Source organism: Colias croceus, chromosome 10 (assembly GCF_905220415.1).
Source record: "Colias croceus chromosome 10, ilColCroc2.1".
Taxonomy (NCBI): Eukaryota; Metazoa; Arthropoda; class Insecta; order Lepidoptera; family Pieridae; genus Colias; species Colias croceus.
Window position 1 is genome coordinate 163,012 of NC_059546.1, and position 18,947 is coordinate 181,958.

The 18,947-nt window shown below is 35.4% G+C and overlaps 2 protein-coding genes across 2 annotated transcripts; both read right to left on the reverse strand.

Moving 5' to 3' along the window:
• Nucleotides 1-3,890: 3,890 nt before the first annotated feature.
• Nucleotides 3,891-6,293, reverse strand: LOC123695029 (histone H2A.V). Its single transcript, XM_045640714.1, has 5 exons — nt 6,154-6,293; nt 5,933-6,010; nt 5,646-5,759; nt 4,607-4,806; nt 3,891-4,426 (listed from the first exon to the last, which is right to left on the reverse strand). The coding sequence occupies exons 1-4, from the start codon at nt 6,154-6,156 to the stop codon at nt 4,612-4,614; spliced, it is 390 nt and encodes a 129-aa protein (XP_045496670.1). The 5' UTR covers nt 6,157-6,293; the 3' UTR covers nt 3,891-4,426; nt 4,607-4,611.
• A 1,670-nt stretch (nt 6,294-7,963) lies between these two features.
• LOC123695028 (SPARC) lies at nt 7,964-17,946 on the reverse strand. Its single transcript, XM_045640713.1, has 9 exons — nt 17,839-17,946; nt 12,766-12,834; nt 12,366-12,518; nt 11,941-12,019; nt 10,281-10,396; nt 9,873-10,019; nt 9,326-9,528; nt 8,731-8,878; nt 7,964-8,318 (listed from the first exon to the last, which is right to left on the reverse strand). Exons 2-9 carry the CDS (start codon nt 12,826-12,828, stop codon nt 8,271-8,273), a joined length of 957 nt encoding a protein of 318 aa, XP_045496669.1. The 5' UTR covers nt 12,829-12,834; nt 17,839-17,946; the 3' UTR covers nt 7,964-8,270.
• Between the last annotated feature and the right edge of the window lie 1,001 nt (nt 17,947-18,947).

Sequence of the window (18,947 nt, forward strand, 5' to 3'; positions counted from 1 at the left end):
GTGGCTCCGGGCCCTGGTTTCCGACTTTCATACATTGGAAAATCCAACGGCCCGCGGAAACGGTGCGAGTTGGGTGGGGGGTCCCGGAACTAAAAATGATCACCACCCTGGGACGCTACCAGGGAGCCGTAGTGGGACGCTCGATTTTGGAATTTTTCCATTTTTGGCGCAAACATAAAAACGTAAATTTATCGCTATCGATAAGACGTTTCAAAAATTTTACCAATATTTGAATAAGTAATTTATAAGCAGTTTAGGAAGCGAGGAGCGAAGCGACGAGCGTGTAAGGTTAACTTTTGAACTACCACACGAGCCATGCGAGCGAAGCGAGCGAGTCACGACAGCGGCCAGTGTAAATATTCAAATAGGTAGCGAGGAGCGAAGCGACGAGCGTGTTAGGTTAACTTTTGAACTACCTATCGCACGAGCCAAGCGAGCGAAGCGAGCGAGTCGCGGCAGCGGCCGGTCTAAATATTCAAATAGGTAGCGAGGAGCGAAGCGACGAGCGTGTTAGGTTAACTCTTGAACAGTTTATTATGAAAAGTCACTGCCCGCTATCGATAAGACGTTTCAAAAATTTAACAATATTTGAATAAGTAATTTATAAGCAGTTTCGACTGACTGTAGAATCGCTGTTAGCAGATGTTACAAATGGAAAGGAAATTCGAATGCATTTTCAAATGACTGAAGATTTCTGCCCTGGGATGAGCCGCGAGCTGCTTGCAGCTCGCGCACCACACACCCTCGAAGGTGGACAGCCCCCCGGAATAGAAAATTTTGAATGGGGAATTTATAAGCATTACCGACTGACTGTAGAATCGCTGTTAGGAGATGTAACAAATGGATAGGAAATTTGAATGCATTTTCAAATGACTGAAGATTTCTGCCCTGGGATGAGCCGCGAGCTGCTTGCAGCTCGCGCACCATGCACCCTCGAAGGTGAACCGCCCCCCGGAATAGAAAATATTTGAATTTGAAATTTAGAAGCACTTCGGATTGACTGTGGAATCGCTGTTTGCAGATAATAGCAAATTGACGGGGAATTTTAATGCATTTTCAATTGACTGAAGATTTCTGTCCTGGGATGCTTCGCGGGCTGCTTGCAGCCCGCGCACTACGCTCCCTCGAAGGTGGACAGCCTCCCGGAGTGGAAAATACTTGAATGGGGAATTTATAAGCATTACCGACTGACTGTGGAATCGCTGTTAGCAGAAAATTACAAATGGACTGGGAATTCTAACACATTTTCTAATGACTGCCCTTTTCCTTCAACCCAGGGGCAAAAGGGGCTCGCGGGCTGCTTGCAGCCCGCGCACAACGCACCAGCTAGTTATAATGATAAAATTAATCATGTCTTTTGGATGGACTCCATACAAAGGAGATTGCCCAAGTGACTATGGCACTTGGTATCGCAATCAAACTTATTATATATCAACTATTAAGGAACTAAGGGTTACTTGTACAAAAATCATCCAATTAAGTACCTACAGCAGTTCAGGCTGAAAATAGTTCATTAAGGTAACGGCACCAGTGGTGGACAAGCATCCAGTAATGGACAAAATAAATATAAAATTTAAATAATAAGACCAAAATAAACGTTATATAATTTGGCAATACTTAAAATAAAAGTTTGGTTCATAAACTATCAAAATACGACACTTCATCTTATTCGGTCAAAATGTTTGAAGATGGCATAACTTTGTGTTTAGTTGCTGCGACTCGTTTCTAAGAAATCCGTTTTTACTAAGGAAATCCTTAAGGAAGTGAGGACACAATTTTGTTTTTAAGAATTTTTGTATAAATCTTAGCAAAATTTGACATTACTTTTATTTATAGTAGTTAAGTGTACGAAATATTACACGATTTAGTATCATGATAGGTTAAGTTGTTTAAATAAAATTCGTCAGTGTCCATAACTGGATTTAATTCTATGGATATATCCATTTATGGACAAATGTCGAAACTAAACTTTTTTTTAAGATATTAATTACATGCGCTTTTCTATATTGTCTTTTCTTTCTGTTTAATAATATACCTATCACGACCATTTTGAACACAGGGTTCCAATATTGTACAACAATTGTCCATGACTGGATTTGCTTTGGTTCCTATAATGGACATTGATATTTATTGTTAAAATTACACTCCCCGACAAATTGGTAATGCAATCAATGCCCTTAATAATGGGGATTTAACAAAAGCCGCTGAAGGATTTGAAGTGCCAAGAATAATTTTGCACAATAAACTATCAGTTAAAAGTCCTAAGGCCTGCTCAATGGGTCCAACAACATAATATTATATATCTGAACATGAAGAATATGTTTTAGAACAATGGGTCTCTATGTGCTGTGCGACTCGTTCTCGCTTCATCCTCTATCACTGCGTAGATAAATCGCATCCATAAGCGCATCTTAACGCATCTATCATCTCTGATGAACTGTTTGGATAGCGATCCATTCCAATTAAATGGATCAATTCCTAAATCCACCACCATACAGCACACACGCTTAAATTTAATCCACACCATCTTGACAACAGTTTAAAAGAAGCTTTTTGCCTCGTGCTACAATTTGGAATCCATATCGATGGATCGATCAGATTAAGGCTGCTATTGGCGGTTCACTTCACGAGTGTAGCGGAATGCCAAGAAACAGAGAGATATGGTGGAACATCGTGAAGCGGGTAACATCTACCCTTCAAACCTCATGTTGACCACCTTCACTCTGACTAGAGTGATACGATGAAGAAGAAGAGTTCCCAAAATGGATGGATGTGTGGCAGTACTTTTTTTTAGTTATATTTTTCATCCCTGACTTATTGAGTAATAATAGAAAACCCATATTGTTTTTTCTTAACGGACACAACTCTTATTTAACGATGAAAAATTGGACAAGTCAATTTTTTCCTAGAAAATGGAAATTAAGACTGTTTAAAATATTACAAGTATGCAAAATAATTAATAAATACCTACTATTTTTTATAAATACATCCCAGATTTATTGTATTCCAATCATCATTTGCAACATTTAATTTATAACTATAAGTCTTCTCCAAGTGTGAATAACTGGAGAAACAACTTTAGGTACAGTCCATAAATGGGTGTTCATAACTGGATGTTGTCCAAAACTGGGTGTCCATCATTAGATTTTAACTGTCCAACACTGGTGCAAAAAAGTGGTTTTTTAATTTATTAATAACTTCATTATTTATGCATTGTAATCTTTTTTCTAACAGTGGTTATGTTAAACTAACATTGAACTAAAGGTATTCAAAAACAATATCCAATAAAGTTAAAAAACCTATGAGAAATTTGCAAAAAACTTGATTTTTTTCCTTAATCTGTACAAGACTGGTGCCGTTACGTTATATTATAGGTAGTTTAGGAACCTACTCAAAAATGTGTACTCTAAATATCATATTTTGAATCGGATTCGCAATCGCTAATAAAGAGCTAGTTTGTAATTTTGTAATCTTCGAATGTACTTTTTAGGAGTACGTATAATAACAAAGGCTTTTTTATCCCGCGTCAAACCGCAGCACATGGCTAGCTAGTCTATTATAATTATAAAATGTAAGCATAGGCACTCAATTATTTTAGCCACCCAGCATAAGAAACAAGTTGATTTATAAATAATAAGTTGATTATATTTAAATTTTTATGATAGGTAACCCCAAAATAATTATTACCCCTGTAAATATTTACATAAAGTATGTATGATTTGAGATTATGGATTTGTGAAAACAAATCTGGTTATATTATAATAATTTTAAATATTAACGAAGTTACATATTCTGCAGTGCATTCCCATAGTTATTGATGATAGTAATAAATCAGTTTATTGTGAGTTATACTAAAATATTAGAGAGGAATAGAAATGAAGTAGACAAAATTATTTAATTGTTTTCCAATATATTTTAAAGATCAAAATACATTTCTTACAACTTGTAACAGTTCAATCATACCAAATTACAAACAATATACCATTGCTTATTACAATTTGTCTTAAAAAAATTACAAAATGCTGCAAATTATGTTAAATAGCTTATAGCTTACAAACAAAAAATGTAGATAAAGTTATATTGTAATAAAATTATGTCAATGCAGCTGGCGACAGGGATATAACAACAGATCCCCGCCGAGGCTCGCAACAACAAATTTTATAAGTCAAAGTAGAACACAATGCTTACTAAATAAAACATTCCCATCATGAACAGAGGAAATAAACCTTATTTCTAATACAATCATATTTAAATCTCCTTAAGCTAAATATTCTATGCCTTATGCTACAAGTTAGTCCAGACCGACAGTTCAATGAAGTCACTCCACTGTCCACATCACTAATAACTATTAACCAATGCGTGATGAATTTTACAATGCTGATAATGTACCCAACGTGAAATGCAATGCGGAAATTCTTGCTATACACTGAAACAAACAAAATTATTATGAAATAACATGGCTGAAAACAAACTTTATCGCAGCAAGATTAAATATAAAACATTTACACATTAAAATCTACATTTATATGCAAAATACAATAAAACCAAGAGAAAATGTTTCCTTGTAATACAAATAATTAAAAGTAGCGTTATAACGGAGTATTACCTTTATTAGACTGGAGCACCAGGACCTCCTTTTTTGCCGATGAGAGACTTGTGAATGTGAGGGATGACACCACCTCCAGCGATGGTGGCTTTAATGAGACTGTCCAATTCCTCGTCTCCTCTGATGGCCAGCTGCAAGTGCCGGGGAGTGATACGCTTCACCTTAAGATCCTTTGATGCATTGCCAGCCAACTCCAAAACCTAATGGATGAAATAAATAATGGTTTAATTTTTATAAAAACACAATTGAAATATTAGATCGAGTTATTTTATTGAAATGTCCCTTTTGTTACGATAAACAATAATCAAACATGATTTATTTGAAATGCAAGTGTAATTGCATTTGTGACAACACCTTCTTTGGTGCATGTAATTTAAACATTATAATAGGTAAGTATCTAATCTAATATTATATAAAAAACATGATTACACACAGTTCAATATAAAAATATGACGGAACTTATTTAAAATAATGTACATAACTAAATAGTATATTTTATTTAACTGATAGGTCATTGCATAAATAAATCAAAATAGCATTGCATTTTGCATCCTGAACTATATATTTATCGTAAACACAAAAATAAATCACTCTCCATTTATTATTAAGAGTAAGAACAATAATAATTTATAATAATAGATTGGAGCAAGCCATGTTGGCGCCAATTTTATTTAACTAGTAATAATAACACGAAGTGATGAAATAGACGTTTGAATTAATACCTAGTAGAAATAAACTAGTAGGTAGTAGGTATTGAATTTTTTTCAATAAATGGCTTTGTAATCATCATTAGTAAATGGTATACGACAAAGTAATTATAATATTTATATGTAAGTGTATACAAACGAACTAATTTCCCGCCAAAATTAATGTCAATAGAACATTATAATAATCAACATAAATTTGTAAAAAATATGGAAATGTAATATAACGGAACATAACAACTGCAATATCAAAGGGAAAATTTCTAGAAAACGCTAGAATTACAACATTAGAATTGTTATATTCTCAGCCGCCATATTGATAAGGCGTCGCTTACCTCAGCCGTAAGATATTCGAGAATAGCAGCAGAATATACCGCTGCTGTAGCTCCAACGCGTCCATGGCTTGTCGTTCTGTTTTTTAAATGCCGATGAATTCTTCCAACTGGAAACTGAAATTATTAACATTTTTGTTATCATCGATTTAGCACTTCACAGAAAAAGCCGCCATACTGATTCGGTCATACGTATTATTTAATTTTATCAAATATGTAAAAATACATTGATTTCTATATTTAACGCTCTGTAAAATCATAAAATAATTTAAAATGGTGTATAAACATACCTGTAGCCCTGCTCTTGCCGATCTTGAGACCGCCTTCGCTTTAGCTTTACCAGAATCTTTACCAGCTTTACCTCCAGCCTAAAAATCGTGAAAAAACCTATTTAATTTAGTCGTACGAAGCTGAAACTTTGCCAGTAAGTAAATCACAACATTCTCCACCGAAATAAGTAAAAGAATTTACACAACACCAACTATTTTTCACAAAATCTTGCAAAACTCACCATTTTGAAACGTGTAACACACTATCACCACTACTGAGAATAACCAACACAGGAAAGGCGCCAAGCCAAATCGACAAGACAAAGATGGCAGCGCCGCGCTATTTGATGAAATTTTCAGGCTGGCCAACCTAACAACAGTAAGCGGAAACTGCGTAGGACGTAAATCGACCAAGCATACCAATAAGCGTGCTTCAAAATGGCGGGTTAGCTCAGTGCTGCCAAGCCAAATAGTGGCATAAACGAACACTACTGAATTATGACAATGATTGTCAAAGTCAAGGGTGATGTTTTGTAGCACAGATGCTAAAATTAGCAGAGAAAATATATTTTTTAACAAGATTATTACCAAGATTATTACCTATTTTAATATTTTTTTCTATATAAATTAACATCACTATTTGAAAAATGAAGTAAATTTTAATATTATAATCAGAACGGCCTCAATTATTAGAGATTTACTATTTTGTATAAAATAAAAATATTAAATTTATCAACTCAAAGTTACAGCACAGGTTACAGTGATAATAAATAAAAGTACCTCATCCTCGAGTACCATTAGTAGAACCTACCCATGATTGGTGAAAACGAAAGAATGGAAATAGATGTAGTAATTTATCTTGAGTTTAACGCTTACATGCCGTCTGGAAACTTTACTTACTATATTCATTTCAAACCTTATCAAACAGAAATTTAAAAATACGGTTTTACCGTGCCTTATTAATTTTAAATACGCTTGCGCTATGCTTGAGACTTTATTTCTTTATATCATGCAAATTAAATACTCTTAGCCTAAGAGTATTTATCCTGACCGTCTTATGACAGGAGATTTTGCTTAAGCAAAATAATACACAACGAAATTAGTTTTGAAATGCTGTGCTTCGACCGGGCCGCGCTGGCGGGCGCCTGTGATAAATTATTCCGATAAGGTGAAGTAGCGGGTACAGCTGCTATGCATTAATTATTAATGAGCACCTACTTATTTATTTATTTTACATCGGCTCAAACTTTTTGGTCTGTGTAGCGCATGTCGCGTGACGCACGATACGTACGATAATTATCGTACAAATACGATAATTTTTAGTTAAATGTCTAGAGTGTGAAAAAAAGTTTCACTTTTACCGTGGTTTCATAAAACCACACAACATTTTTTATTCTATTGAATAAGTTAAAAAAAGATCATGTGTACCGAGCACACGTGTCAGAAGTGAAACTTCTTTGGCAAGATTCAAAGATACCAAAATCGTCGCCTTACTCCATGACGTGGTGGTATAGCCATGACGCGAACTTGAAATTTTACTCTTAACGCGCCAGAAGTTTCTCAAAATCGGCGAAGTGCAAGTTGGACTCGTGCACCGAGATAGGCTCCAAAATATAAACCTACTATGTTTTAATTTGGCTTATATTATAAGTTTGATTTTTTCACAGCTTCAAGGGCTTAGTACATGAGTAGTCAATATAAATTTCAGCTTGATAGCACAGTATTACAATATTATTTCCTAGGAAATATGGTAATACTGTGTTGATAGCTAACGCGTGAGCATTACTAGTTTAGTGATGCTACAAGGGTACAGTTTTTTTGTTAAACCGCAGCCTTACTTCGACTATACGATAAAATAAATTTTAGGTATTATTGCCACAAAAAAGTGTTGATTTCAGTAAATGTTTTATTAAACACTGTTAATGGGCGATTGTGAGTCTGATTGTATAAAGTACCTAGTACGTCAACTTTTTTCACAATATGTAAAAGCACTGTAAAAGCTTTCAGCAAGAATAAAATAAGAAACAACAACTTTCTATGAATAAAAAACAATTTGGTAAGTAGTAAAATTTATTAAAATACTTAAGTAACATAACATGTATAAGTTTAATTACAATTTTTGGTTTCCATAATCACAGTGATTTCAGTGATCGTTGAGAAGACAGTAAACAAGAATTAATTAAAAAATTTACAGAGGAAATATTCGGTTTGTTCATTGCTTTTCATTATTTAAGTTTTATACAATTAATAAACTAAGAAAGTAAATGCAATAAGTGTATTCTAGAGTGAGTAAAGCTAGAGGCATTCAGCTTATGACGAGGTTTTGTACACTAGTATTGTAGTTGAGGATCAGCGGCCCTCACAGCGCGTCGTCCGACAACTCGTCGCAACGGTCTTCCAGCTCATACTAGAAATAAAAATATGAAGTATTTTTTTATTTACATGGTATTTAAGTATTGTTATGAAAACTGCGAATGTGTCATATTAAATGGGAATAAAATTTCATCAAATTTAGGATTTAGCTTGATGCTAAAATAAGTAAAATAATTTAGATAAGCAGTAAAACAGAATACGCTTTAAAATTCATATGGAAGAGGACAAAAAAAAAACCAATAATAGCCAATAGGGGGTAGACAGTGAATAATGACGTCATCAAATAATATATATCTGACGGCGTCACCGTCGAAGCTTTAAAAAATAACGAACGGCGAACGAATGACCCGAGTCGTGCGCGCGCGCTGCTTTATATCGGTTCGCCGTTCGTTATTTTTTAAAGCTTCGACGGTGGCGCCGTCATATCTGTAAGCTGCAGCACGTACCTCATCGAGCTGCAAGCACTTGCCCCACTCGGCGAGCGTGATGCGGTGGTCGTTGTCGTCGTCGCAGCGGTCCAGGAACGGCGCGATGCAGTGCTCCAGCGCCATCAGCGGCGCGCGGATCGGGAACAGCTCGTGCCGGGACACGAACCTGCACAAGGCATAATATTATGTGGTTTATGAGAATATGAGATAGAGCATCTTATCGTCATTACATGTACGCACACGGGCGCATAGCATACGTATATATTTTGTTGTCGTGTAATAGAATATAAAATTTTATCACAAATATAAATAATACAGTATTAGTAGATTACTACGAAAGTTACTACGAAACAAACAAGTTACTACGAAAGCGAAAGGAAGCTGAGGCTGACCGCTGAAGTAATCTGAATGTATTGTTTATTAATTAGAATTTTCTTATTTTATGATACCCAAATTACTCTATGATTCCTACATGTCAGCTTACTATTTAAAAGTATCAGGCAAAATTCTCGTTATCTCGGACTGGTGAAGTGAACAGCAACGAAATCTGAATATTCCTAGTCACACTATAGGAAGGACCATGCATATCTAGTATCGTAGTACAAGAACTGACCGGTCGTTGTCGTGCGTGTCGAGGTCGCACCACTTCCAGATGGCGGCGTTGGTCCAGCGGCGCGTGAGATTGGACTCGGCCTCGCGCTCCATGCGCAGGAAGTGCGGCGTGAGCTCGCGGCGCTCGGCCATGTCGCGCATGATGTTGAACAGCCAGTCGCGCATGCGCCGCGGGAAGTCCGACATCTCGCTCTCCGTGCACTCCTGTACCAACACACAATACGGGATATAGCGCATGGTTTTGTTTAGAGTTAAATTGGCAAATAATTATATTTTTTTATTTGTCTGTTATGGAAGCGCTTGGCCACGAAAAATATAAGCAAAAGCAAAGTTATAAGCAAAAGTGGCTGGCCTAACTGTAAAATGAAAGAAGAAAAAATATAATAAGTAAATCATATCTCAGAATATATCTAGCTAAAGAAATTTTAATCAAATGATTAGAGGACTGTAAATTATCTTTTAATCGTAATCTCTTAATCTCAATGATTTAAAAAACTGTAAAATATATGCTAAAGGTCAGTTTTAACATGTAAAACGTTATAACATACCGGCATTTCACGGCAGGCGCCGTAGTATTCAATCTGCACGTGGTGGTACTCGGGTCCTCGGCACAGCTCCGAGTTGTCGAGACACAGGCACCGCTGGCGGTAAACCTCGCAGTCCGATGACCAGGTCTCGTTGTTTTGGGTACAGACCTGGTAAAAAACCATGTAATGATAATATATACATAAAGCAAAAAAATAAATGAGAATAGTTTAATTATTGACTTACAACATACAACTAGACTCAGAATCACAATTTAAAGTAGTCCGAAGCAAAACTCTGCCTCTGCGTGTATTAGGCAGTTTTCTTGATGATCTTTTAAATTTTAATAAGCGACTGTGATTATAGTTATTATATTTATTGCGGAGTTTGTTATTTGTTGTTTGTTATGTAATGATGTTACAAAAACAGACCTTTCTCCTAGAATCAGTCTCGTAGGGGCACTCCTTGATGCAGTTGCAGACCGCGTCACCGTGCTCGTCTATCTCGCACACGCGACCGGCGCTACAGTGCACTTTCAGGCATGGGTCTATTGGTGACGCGAAAGATACGATTAAAATAATGTATATAAATTAAAAAAAAATATCTCTAAATATCTAATATCCGTGGTGAATACCATAGATAGGGAGGCGAAGAGGGGAATTTTCTGCAATACTCGAGCGTGGCAGATTAAGATATGAGAGATACCTTAGACCTAATAGAACAACCTTGTTAACTATTTAGCTCTTTAAGTAGTGACGCGCGCCGGATAGACGATCAGATTAGTAAAAAAAAATCGATAGTCTGAAATACTCGAGCGCGTCAGATTAAGATATTGGGGGTTGATTTTAGTGTTTTAAGACTAAATTTAACTAATCTGACGATAAGTCCTTGACGCCGCCAAGTTATAGGGTCGCGAACTTGTAAAAAAAAAACGTTAATCCGGCATTCTCGAGCGCGATTGTTTTTATTTTTATTTTAAAGAATATAATCTAAAACTTACTAAAAATACAAAATCTGCCGGTTTCCGCGTGACCGGAAGTCTGGAGGAGCCATTTCGTCTTCCGAAAAACGCGTTGCAGGATATAAGTCGCGAACGATACATTTTACAAAAAAAAAAGTTTGAATACACAAAAAAGGTAATTTTATTTTACACAAAAAAGGTCTCTTTACATTTTTGTCCAAAGTTAAAACTTTTTGACTTGAAGCATCATAAAAACTCAAACTCCCGGTTTTTTGAGTATATCTCGAAAACTGAGGGTGTTAAGAAAAATTGATATGAAATAACGATGATTAAAAAAAAGAAACTCTCAAACCTTTTTCGGTCAGATTAAGAGAACCCACCAACATTTTTGTCAGATTAAGAAAATATGCTTTCAGGAGACCGAGATAAACCTCCCCTATGAAAATCTGACGCGCTCGAGTATTTCAAAATGACTTTTTTTTTCTGCATTTTCAAAAATTCATCGTAACTTATCGTCACGCCGAAATCGTCAGTTTTTTTAAGGGGAGCTTCCTTGGGGCCTACTTAACACCCCTTCCGAAAATCTGACGCGCTCGAGTAAATTTTTTTTTTGTGCATTTTTGACGAATTAATATGCCTAGCCCCACCACGCAAACCGGCAGATTAGTATACCGTTGTTATCAGAGGCACTTGGGGCATACGTAGTATGAATTTCTGACGCGCTCGAGAATGCCCAAGTAACTATTTTTTTTTACATTTTTGAAAATCCGTACACGCCAAACCCACCGCTAAAATGGTTTTTACCATAGAAGCTTTTCTTTTCGAAATTATTTTATCTATCGATTTTGATAAGTCTCGACGGCGCCGTTTAATTACGCCATTTAGCTACCTCGCCTCCCTATCTACCACGGATACATTATATTTTGCAGATATATTACATTGCAGATATATTTTTGATTTTCTGATCATTGCGTTAACTAAGTATAAACAAACCATAAAGGTGATTTTTAATAAGCTTACTAAAGCTACATATAAAGTTACAGTAGTAAAGTTGTACCTATCACAGTACCTAGCAATAGAATGCTGACCTAAAAAAGTAAAAGGATGTAAATTATATTTTTTGTTCTCACCATCCATGAAGACTTCGTTGTCATTTTCTTCATCGGAGTTTTCATTCATTAATTCATTTACGCGTGCTTTTTCTGATTCCTGAAAAATATTATCACTTGAGCAAATGTGTTTTAATAAAGAATGAAATGAAAGAATGGGCCTTGCTACAAATAACTATGATTGATGAATAAATTAATTTATAAAAAAAAGCTAGTAAGTAAGGTTTAGCGTTTTATGGCGACCATTTTTCGGTGCACCCATCCGCAGATAAATGAATGTACGACGCGAGCGTCGCATTTGTGTACTATGTGGACCATGATGAATTTGTCCACGGATTGTCTCTTCAGAATTCGGTTCGTAGTGCGTGTAGTGAATGCTAGGCTTTAGTTTCCAACCGACTTTGCCATCAAACACTTAACACATTAACACATATCAGTGAACTCACCTGGAAGCGCTTCTCGTCCAGCTTCTCGGCCATGGCGAGCTCGATGTGCTCGGCCTCGCTGTCGGCGCGGTGCGCGGGCGGGAACAGCCGCGCCGCCGCCAGCATGGCCGGCTCGGTCGTCGTCGTCGTGCGCAGCCGACGGTGCCGCCGCCGCTGTTACCACATATTCATTTATTTACTTACATATAATCGTTATAAATATACCTAGTTTCAAAAATAGGCTTAAACTCATGAAATTATTGTAGTGTCACCGATGTGTAGAAAGTTTTAATTAAATCTGTCCTTTTAAAGTTGGTCAAAATCAGTTGAAGCTAATAAAAGCGTGTTAAAAAGTGCCTACGAGATACTTTAAACAGATTATTACAAAATAATTTTATAAAACTCAACAACAATAACTTACAACTGCTTCCGTGGAGCAGATAACTGCGACCATTAAGGTCAGCAACAGCATGTGGCCCCTCATCTTATCCTGCAATAGATATCAATCGTTTATTGCAATTCAAAATAAGGTTACCAGAATATACAGTTGATTTTATTATTATGAAAATTATCCTCACTCGTCATTTTATAAAAGATCGCAAAGTAGGTAATCTGTAATCGCTCTTGAATTGGTTCAGTCGTAAATATTGCAATGAATCACGCGCAGCTTCTAGGAATCAATTATTGCAACATAACGAGCCAGGACAGTATGTAGATACAGACAGTATAATATTATGTCGATAATGATGACGCAATGGGACAGGAGCGATAATTTTTATAACTGCAGCTTGTTTGTAAGTACATCCATTATAATATTATAAATGCGAAAGTAACTCTTTCTGTCTGTCTGTAACTCAATCACGCCTAAACTACTGAACCAATTTGCATGAAATTTGCTATAGAGATATTTTGATACCCGAGAAAAGACATAGGCTACCTTTTATTGCGAAATATGTACCACGAGCGAAGCCGGGGCGGACCACTAGTATTAAATAAATCAAAACGATAAAATTAAATGACTAAGTAGCCGCAGTTCTTTGCAACGCAACACAACTGTGGCATATTATGGTTGGATGGATGAAAATTGAGAAAAATTTTCAGGTCAAGGAATTTTCAGGTTTGAATAACTATGCAATTGCATAGGCCTTACACAAACCGAGTTTACGTTTAAATAAATACAGATTTATTTGCTAACCCGGTGTATTTAAAAATGAGACATTAATTCATATTTCCGACCATATTAATTAATTTAACATCCGATTCTTATATTCCGTGAAGCAAATATTCTTTAAAAATATGCAAACATATATTTTATTAATATCGTTCACCACAATAAATAGTTTATAGGTGCGAGTTAATTTTCCGCCAAGTATTTGTCTGAGCTTTTACGACTTGTATCGAGGTGTTTCGCTTCCGGCCAAAGCAGTAATCCTATGTTTATACAATGTTTAACTAGGGCAGCTGTACACTGTACTTACAAAAAAAGTAATATATTTGGAGCGCAATTGTAAGGATTGTTACTGCCCTGCCCTAAGCTACCTACCTACACTTTTAAAAGATTTAGGGTGTAGGTAATAATAATTGAAAGATCATGCGCACAGTTAGAATGCGAAAGTAAGTAAGAATTGTAAGGTGATAGGTCATATGGACCGGTGTAAATATAATGACGTCAACGATCACCACGTGGATGTCGCCAGTCAGCAGTATCGAGGGGCATCGCACCCGCTCGTCTTGCAAGTTCAGTGTCCGCCGACCTGCCGTGTGACCCCACACTATCATGTTTCCTATGACTAATGTGAAGAAAGTGCTTAAACGTCTTACAATGGTTATATGTTGCTAATAAATGCTGGAGATTAAAAAAAATATATTTAACACTTTGTTTATTATTATTTAATAGAACAAGACTTTTCTTTTACAGTAATAACATATGACTTATGATTCAAAAATAAATCTAAGTATGTATTGTATTAAAGCAATAAGTTTTTGTAGTTCATAATATGTATTTATTATGTCTTTAATTTTATTTTTATTAGGCGACTCTATTCAATGATAAGCGCCACCTGCACAGCATGCAGTAAGAAGACAGTTTACGATAATGCTTTTCAATACAAATAAAAATGTTGCATATCTATTGCCCGTCAGGTATGCAGTAAACAATAAATGATGGCTTCAGTAGGTAACTAAGTAGGTCACGTTCTGAACTTTTGCGAACTTGCGATGATGTCACTCACAGATGCTAACTCTATTAATGCTGATCCGCAGCTTATTATTGTATTTTGTTATGGTCTACAAGCGAATTCAATTGAAAAACCGATACGAAGAAATCTTGGGTAGGTACTAGGTAGGTACACGTTTTGCAAGTTCTTCAAGTAGCATAGTTAAGTTCTTTGCTTCTTGCTGTTAAATATGTTTAATATTGGCTGAATAAACAAAACATCATACAAAAATTGCGGTAGATAGATACTATTTTTATTATGGCTTAATTATAAAGGCATCCCATATCGTTCGAATTCTATTCATTCGACCCATTTGCGTACATGCGAAGAGAAAGAAATTGGACCATAGAGTAATTGGTGGTGACGAAGGCGCGTATCATTTGTTTCTATTGACCCAAATAAACGGTCACCTCGCAATTTAATTCAATGACAGCGTTGGAATGATCATTGTCATTGAATTATTGATATACGAGCCCTAGAGGCATTTCCACTTGCAGACGGTCAGCGTGTCAACTGCGGCGGGGCATCATCTGCACGGCGAAATTGAACTATATTGGAAATAGATTGCGAGTTACTCTAGTTACTGTAGGCGACACTTATAGCTGATTTGGGTGAAATATTTTCTAGAATCGAAGTTGCAGAGTTGGTGCACGGTTAGTACCTAACTATTAATATTTAAGTAGCCAGTATTTGTATCATTCGATAGAGTGCACTATACGTTTTAAATTCTACGTGCCTGTGCCCTTAAATCGCACTTTCGTTCTATTACATTTTTTAATAGAATGATTTCTGAAGTGAATGAAAAGCTTCGAAATGAAACGTGCTTAGTCATATTGATGCGAGTAGCAGACGCACATCTGCGGAGGTCATCAGGATGTGCTAACTGCCCACTGTGTAGGCACAAACTTATTGACCAAGTATTACGTGTCCTTCCGGTAGCCGGATTAGATATCTGCCTGAATAATTGCTACTTTGCTTGTTGTTTTTTGAACCTATAATTTTTAAATTAACATGGATGGTACTTCATTCTCAATTATCCATTCAAGTTCGAGTTGATATACAAATATGTCATCTATCTAAAGTCTAAACGATATAATCATGGGGAATTAACGACAGACGAGAGCTTTAACAAAACCCTTTCAGCACTCGTTGATAGTGAAGCGACGTAAATAACAAGTTTTTAACTGATTGTTTCAAAACATGCACTTGTAACCTAGTGAGATTGTGTTTAATATTTTAAAATTGATTAAAATAAATATAAAGGCATCGATAACCCCTCGGCCTCGCGGGCTGTGTGCGCCGGTCGCACGTTGTTGGGTAAAACTCGTAAAATTTACGATTTCTCATAACACAGCATCCAAACTGTGCCGTCTACCGTGATGCGTTATTCAGGGAATAGTGTTTAGAGGTAATCTACATATTAGGTTTAGGTAGGTTTCAGTTTAAAATAGCGCGGCCATCTAACGAGCTTTTGGTCCTCTGTTAAAATACTTTAAACCACGATTATACTAATTAAGTACCTAACGATTTTAATTCATTTGCTACCCTACGGCATTACATGGAGTCATGGAGGACACTAGATATCCAGGTGAAAAATAATAACTAACACTTGGCTAGGGGGGCTGATAACTTTAATGAGAGGAAACGCTCAAATTTTAAAAAATTGGGTCACATAAATCGCGGCAAACATGGTTGGTTATTCGCACGGACGGAAGCCAAGTTATCTGGTGTCCGTTGATAGTCGTGACCCCGCCTCGACGATAAAAATATTAAAAATACAGCTTTTGTGTCACATTGCTGCGATAAACGGGTTAATTGAAGCGAATATGGACTTATTGGGATGTGCGATGATAACGGCCTAAATTATTGCTACCAGTTAGAGATATTAATTATATCTATATTATATTTTGTATAATAATAAGAGGAAACATTCGATTTAAAACTACCTTTCACATAATATCGTACGGGATGTTTGTATGTTTGTTTTTTTGCTCAGGTCAGGTGTATGAAAGCCGGTACCATCAGATAGTTTGTAAGGTGTAACCTGAAATAAGCTTCATTTTTTTTAGTACGGTTAGCTTCTATTATCTGTGGTACCGTGCTGCAGCTCATTTGCCAGCTAGTAACTGGTTAGGTGCATATAAAATTTCCGGAAATAGTCTTTTTAGGATGTCTAAATTCTATCCAATTTATAATTGCCTGGAAATACCCTGTATACGTGACTATATTGCCTAATTCAGTTGCAACTAGCTTACATAGGTAATAAAAGTTATTTATTTTCCAATATACCGTGTATGAAAGAAATTTACGATTTAGTTTTGATGCCTTCGTGTTTTCCTAATAATAATAATTAGAATATATTTTACGTAAACATCTATCATACATTAAAAAAAATCATTAATAACTTCGAGAAAACAATAAGGGAAACTTATGAAAAATCTCTGAAAAACAGTCCGATTTATTAATTATTATTAACGTAAGAAAGTATAAGGTACCTACATATTTTATTTTCAAAAATGTCCTGGCCAGTAATTATGTAATAAAATATTTTATAGGTAGATACTTAGTTATGAAGTTTTAGCTTTTACCACAGAATACATAATAGTAGCTAAACGCTACTTTTACGCTAAATGCAATCATTAAAAATTGCACTACCTTGTTTTATTGTAGTCGAAACAGTAACACAAAACAATGACCTGTATAATATTGTTGTTTGATTTAAATAATATACAAACAAAATTCCTCTCGCGTGCTGAATAAGGTATTCTTTACATATTCTTAATTAAATTTAGTTATGTAATTAGTTAATTACGAAATTTAATTTCTACGTTTCTAATAAACAGGATTTCTGGACTGTATCTAATTAAAACCTATTCACATGAAATATCGTTTATAAATTTTAAATAAATCATAAGCATCATATATTATATTTATTTATGTCGAATTTATTTCTGCATTTTCAGTAATTTATTAACTATAATTACTTTAATACTTTGCAAGTTACTTCCGATTTGAAAAGATCACATTAAAGCTCAAACAACCTGTAACTTGAAAAGAACGCAGGAGACGTTCCAGAAACCAGTTTATCAAAGGGAATCGCGTTTGGGGTCCCTAATTTTTATTCATTTTTTTGCGATAGTTTCAATTACGAACGTAACACAATTCAATATTTATTTATGAAATAGGTATTTTAGGTATGTATAAACACTTTTATAATGGTATTTAAAATAAATAAATATTGCATACATATATTTTGTATGTAATATCGATGTACTTACCTTGTCGCTGTCCACAGGGTGTGTAAAGTCGAGGAGCTGCTCCTAATGTGAGCGCACGCCGCCGACTGCTCGGTCGTGGGCGCGAGGTGTTGATCGATCGCCCAATATATGCGTATGCGCACTACGCAATTATATGTGTAACCCATTTTCTTGGACTTGTTTTTTAGTTAAAAATTGTTGAACCTAAATTATTATTGTGAATGCTTGATTATTGCTTGAAGTTTGAAGTTAGTAGAACACGGTTTTTATTTAATTTTGCAAATACCTATACCTACAATCATAGGCAATCAGGAATCAGAATAAAATTGTAAATTGAATAAAGTTTAAAATTATCTATTGAATTTTCCTGGTAGGTTCTAAAGAATGTAATGAAACAACAAAAAGTTCTAAATCTTTCGGTATGTCCTATATATTTTAATTGATTGTAATCAATACCGGACGGTTAGCATGACATGAGATCATTTATTTATATTTCTTACGAAGATAAAATAGTTGTTAAATTTTTTGTCTTCGCACTTATCATTCTTTTAAAATAATTACTATTAAGTATATTAACATTATGTTATTAATCCTTAATTTAACTCAGTTTAGGTTATCGGGTCTATTGACTATTCATTTGAAAATATTGAAAAAACTTTCTATAAAGTCCTTGAGCGAATACTTAGATATATAGAATCAATTAACAGGAGAGGAGTTTCCAAATAAAACAACCGAATTGTTACAAAAAGTACATCTCTATTACAGAGGACAACTTGTTGCAGTGGTGTGCGTCACACGCACGAACGTACACACGCGCGTCTCACGCACACTACACCATTACATTTGACAAGAATTTGAAGACCCTAGAGTCACAAATTTAGAAATAATTGTAACGGCTAGAAAATATACAATAATTTCTATGATCGCTATCGTTCCAGGGTATTTTGTAGCATAGTCGAAGGACCGGCTTGGATTGTGATATTATGAAGCCTATTTATGTTCAATAATAAATCACTTCTTTGGGCATGCCTCTATTAAACTGTTTTAAATTTGTTCGTTTGCACCTTGTTCTGATTGAGGCCAATCAGAAAGACAAGAAAGTGAATCGAACTAGAGGAATATTTATAAAG

Bases quoted from the DNA above. Each gene is read 5' to 3' on its own strand.
- LOC123695029 (XM_045640714.1), bottom strand. The intron at 5,760-5,932 runs GTATGTTTATAC...TAATAATTTCAG, and splicing joins CGGCAAGAGCAGGGCTACAG to TTTCCAGTTGGAAGAATTCA. The intron at 4,807-5,645 runs GTAAGCGACGCC...TTCATCCATTAG, and splicing joins TCGAATATCTTACGGCTGAG to GTTTTGGAGTTGGCTGGCAA.
- LOC123695028 (XM_045640713.1), bottom strand. From the start codon at position 12,828: ATGAGGGGCCACATGCTGTTGCTGACCTTAATGGTCGCAGTTATCTGC. The intron at 10,020-10,280 runs GTCTGTTTTTGT...GTTTTTTACCAG, and splicing joins AGACTGATTCTAGGAGAAAG to GTCTGTACCCAAAACAACGA. The intron at 9,529-9,872 runs GTATGTTATAAC...GTGTTGGTACAG, and splicing joins GCGCCTGCCGTGAAATGCCG to GAGTGCACGGAGAGCGAGAT.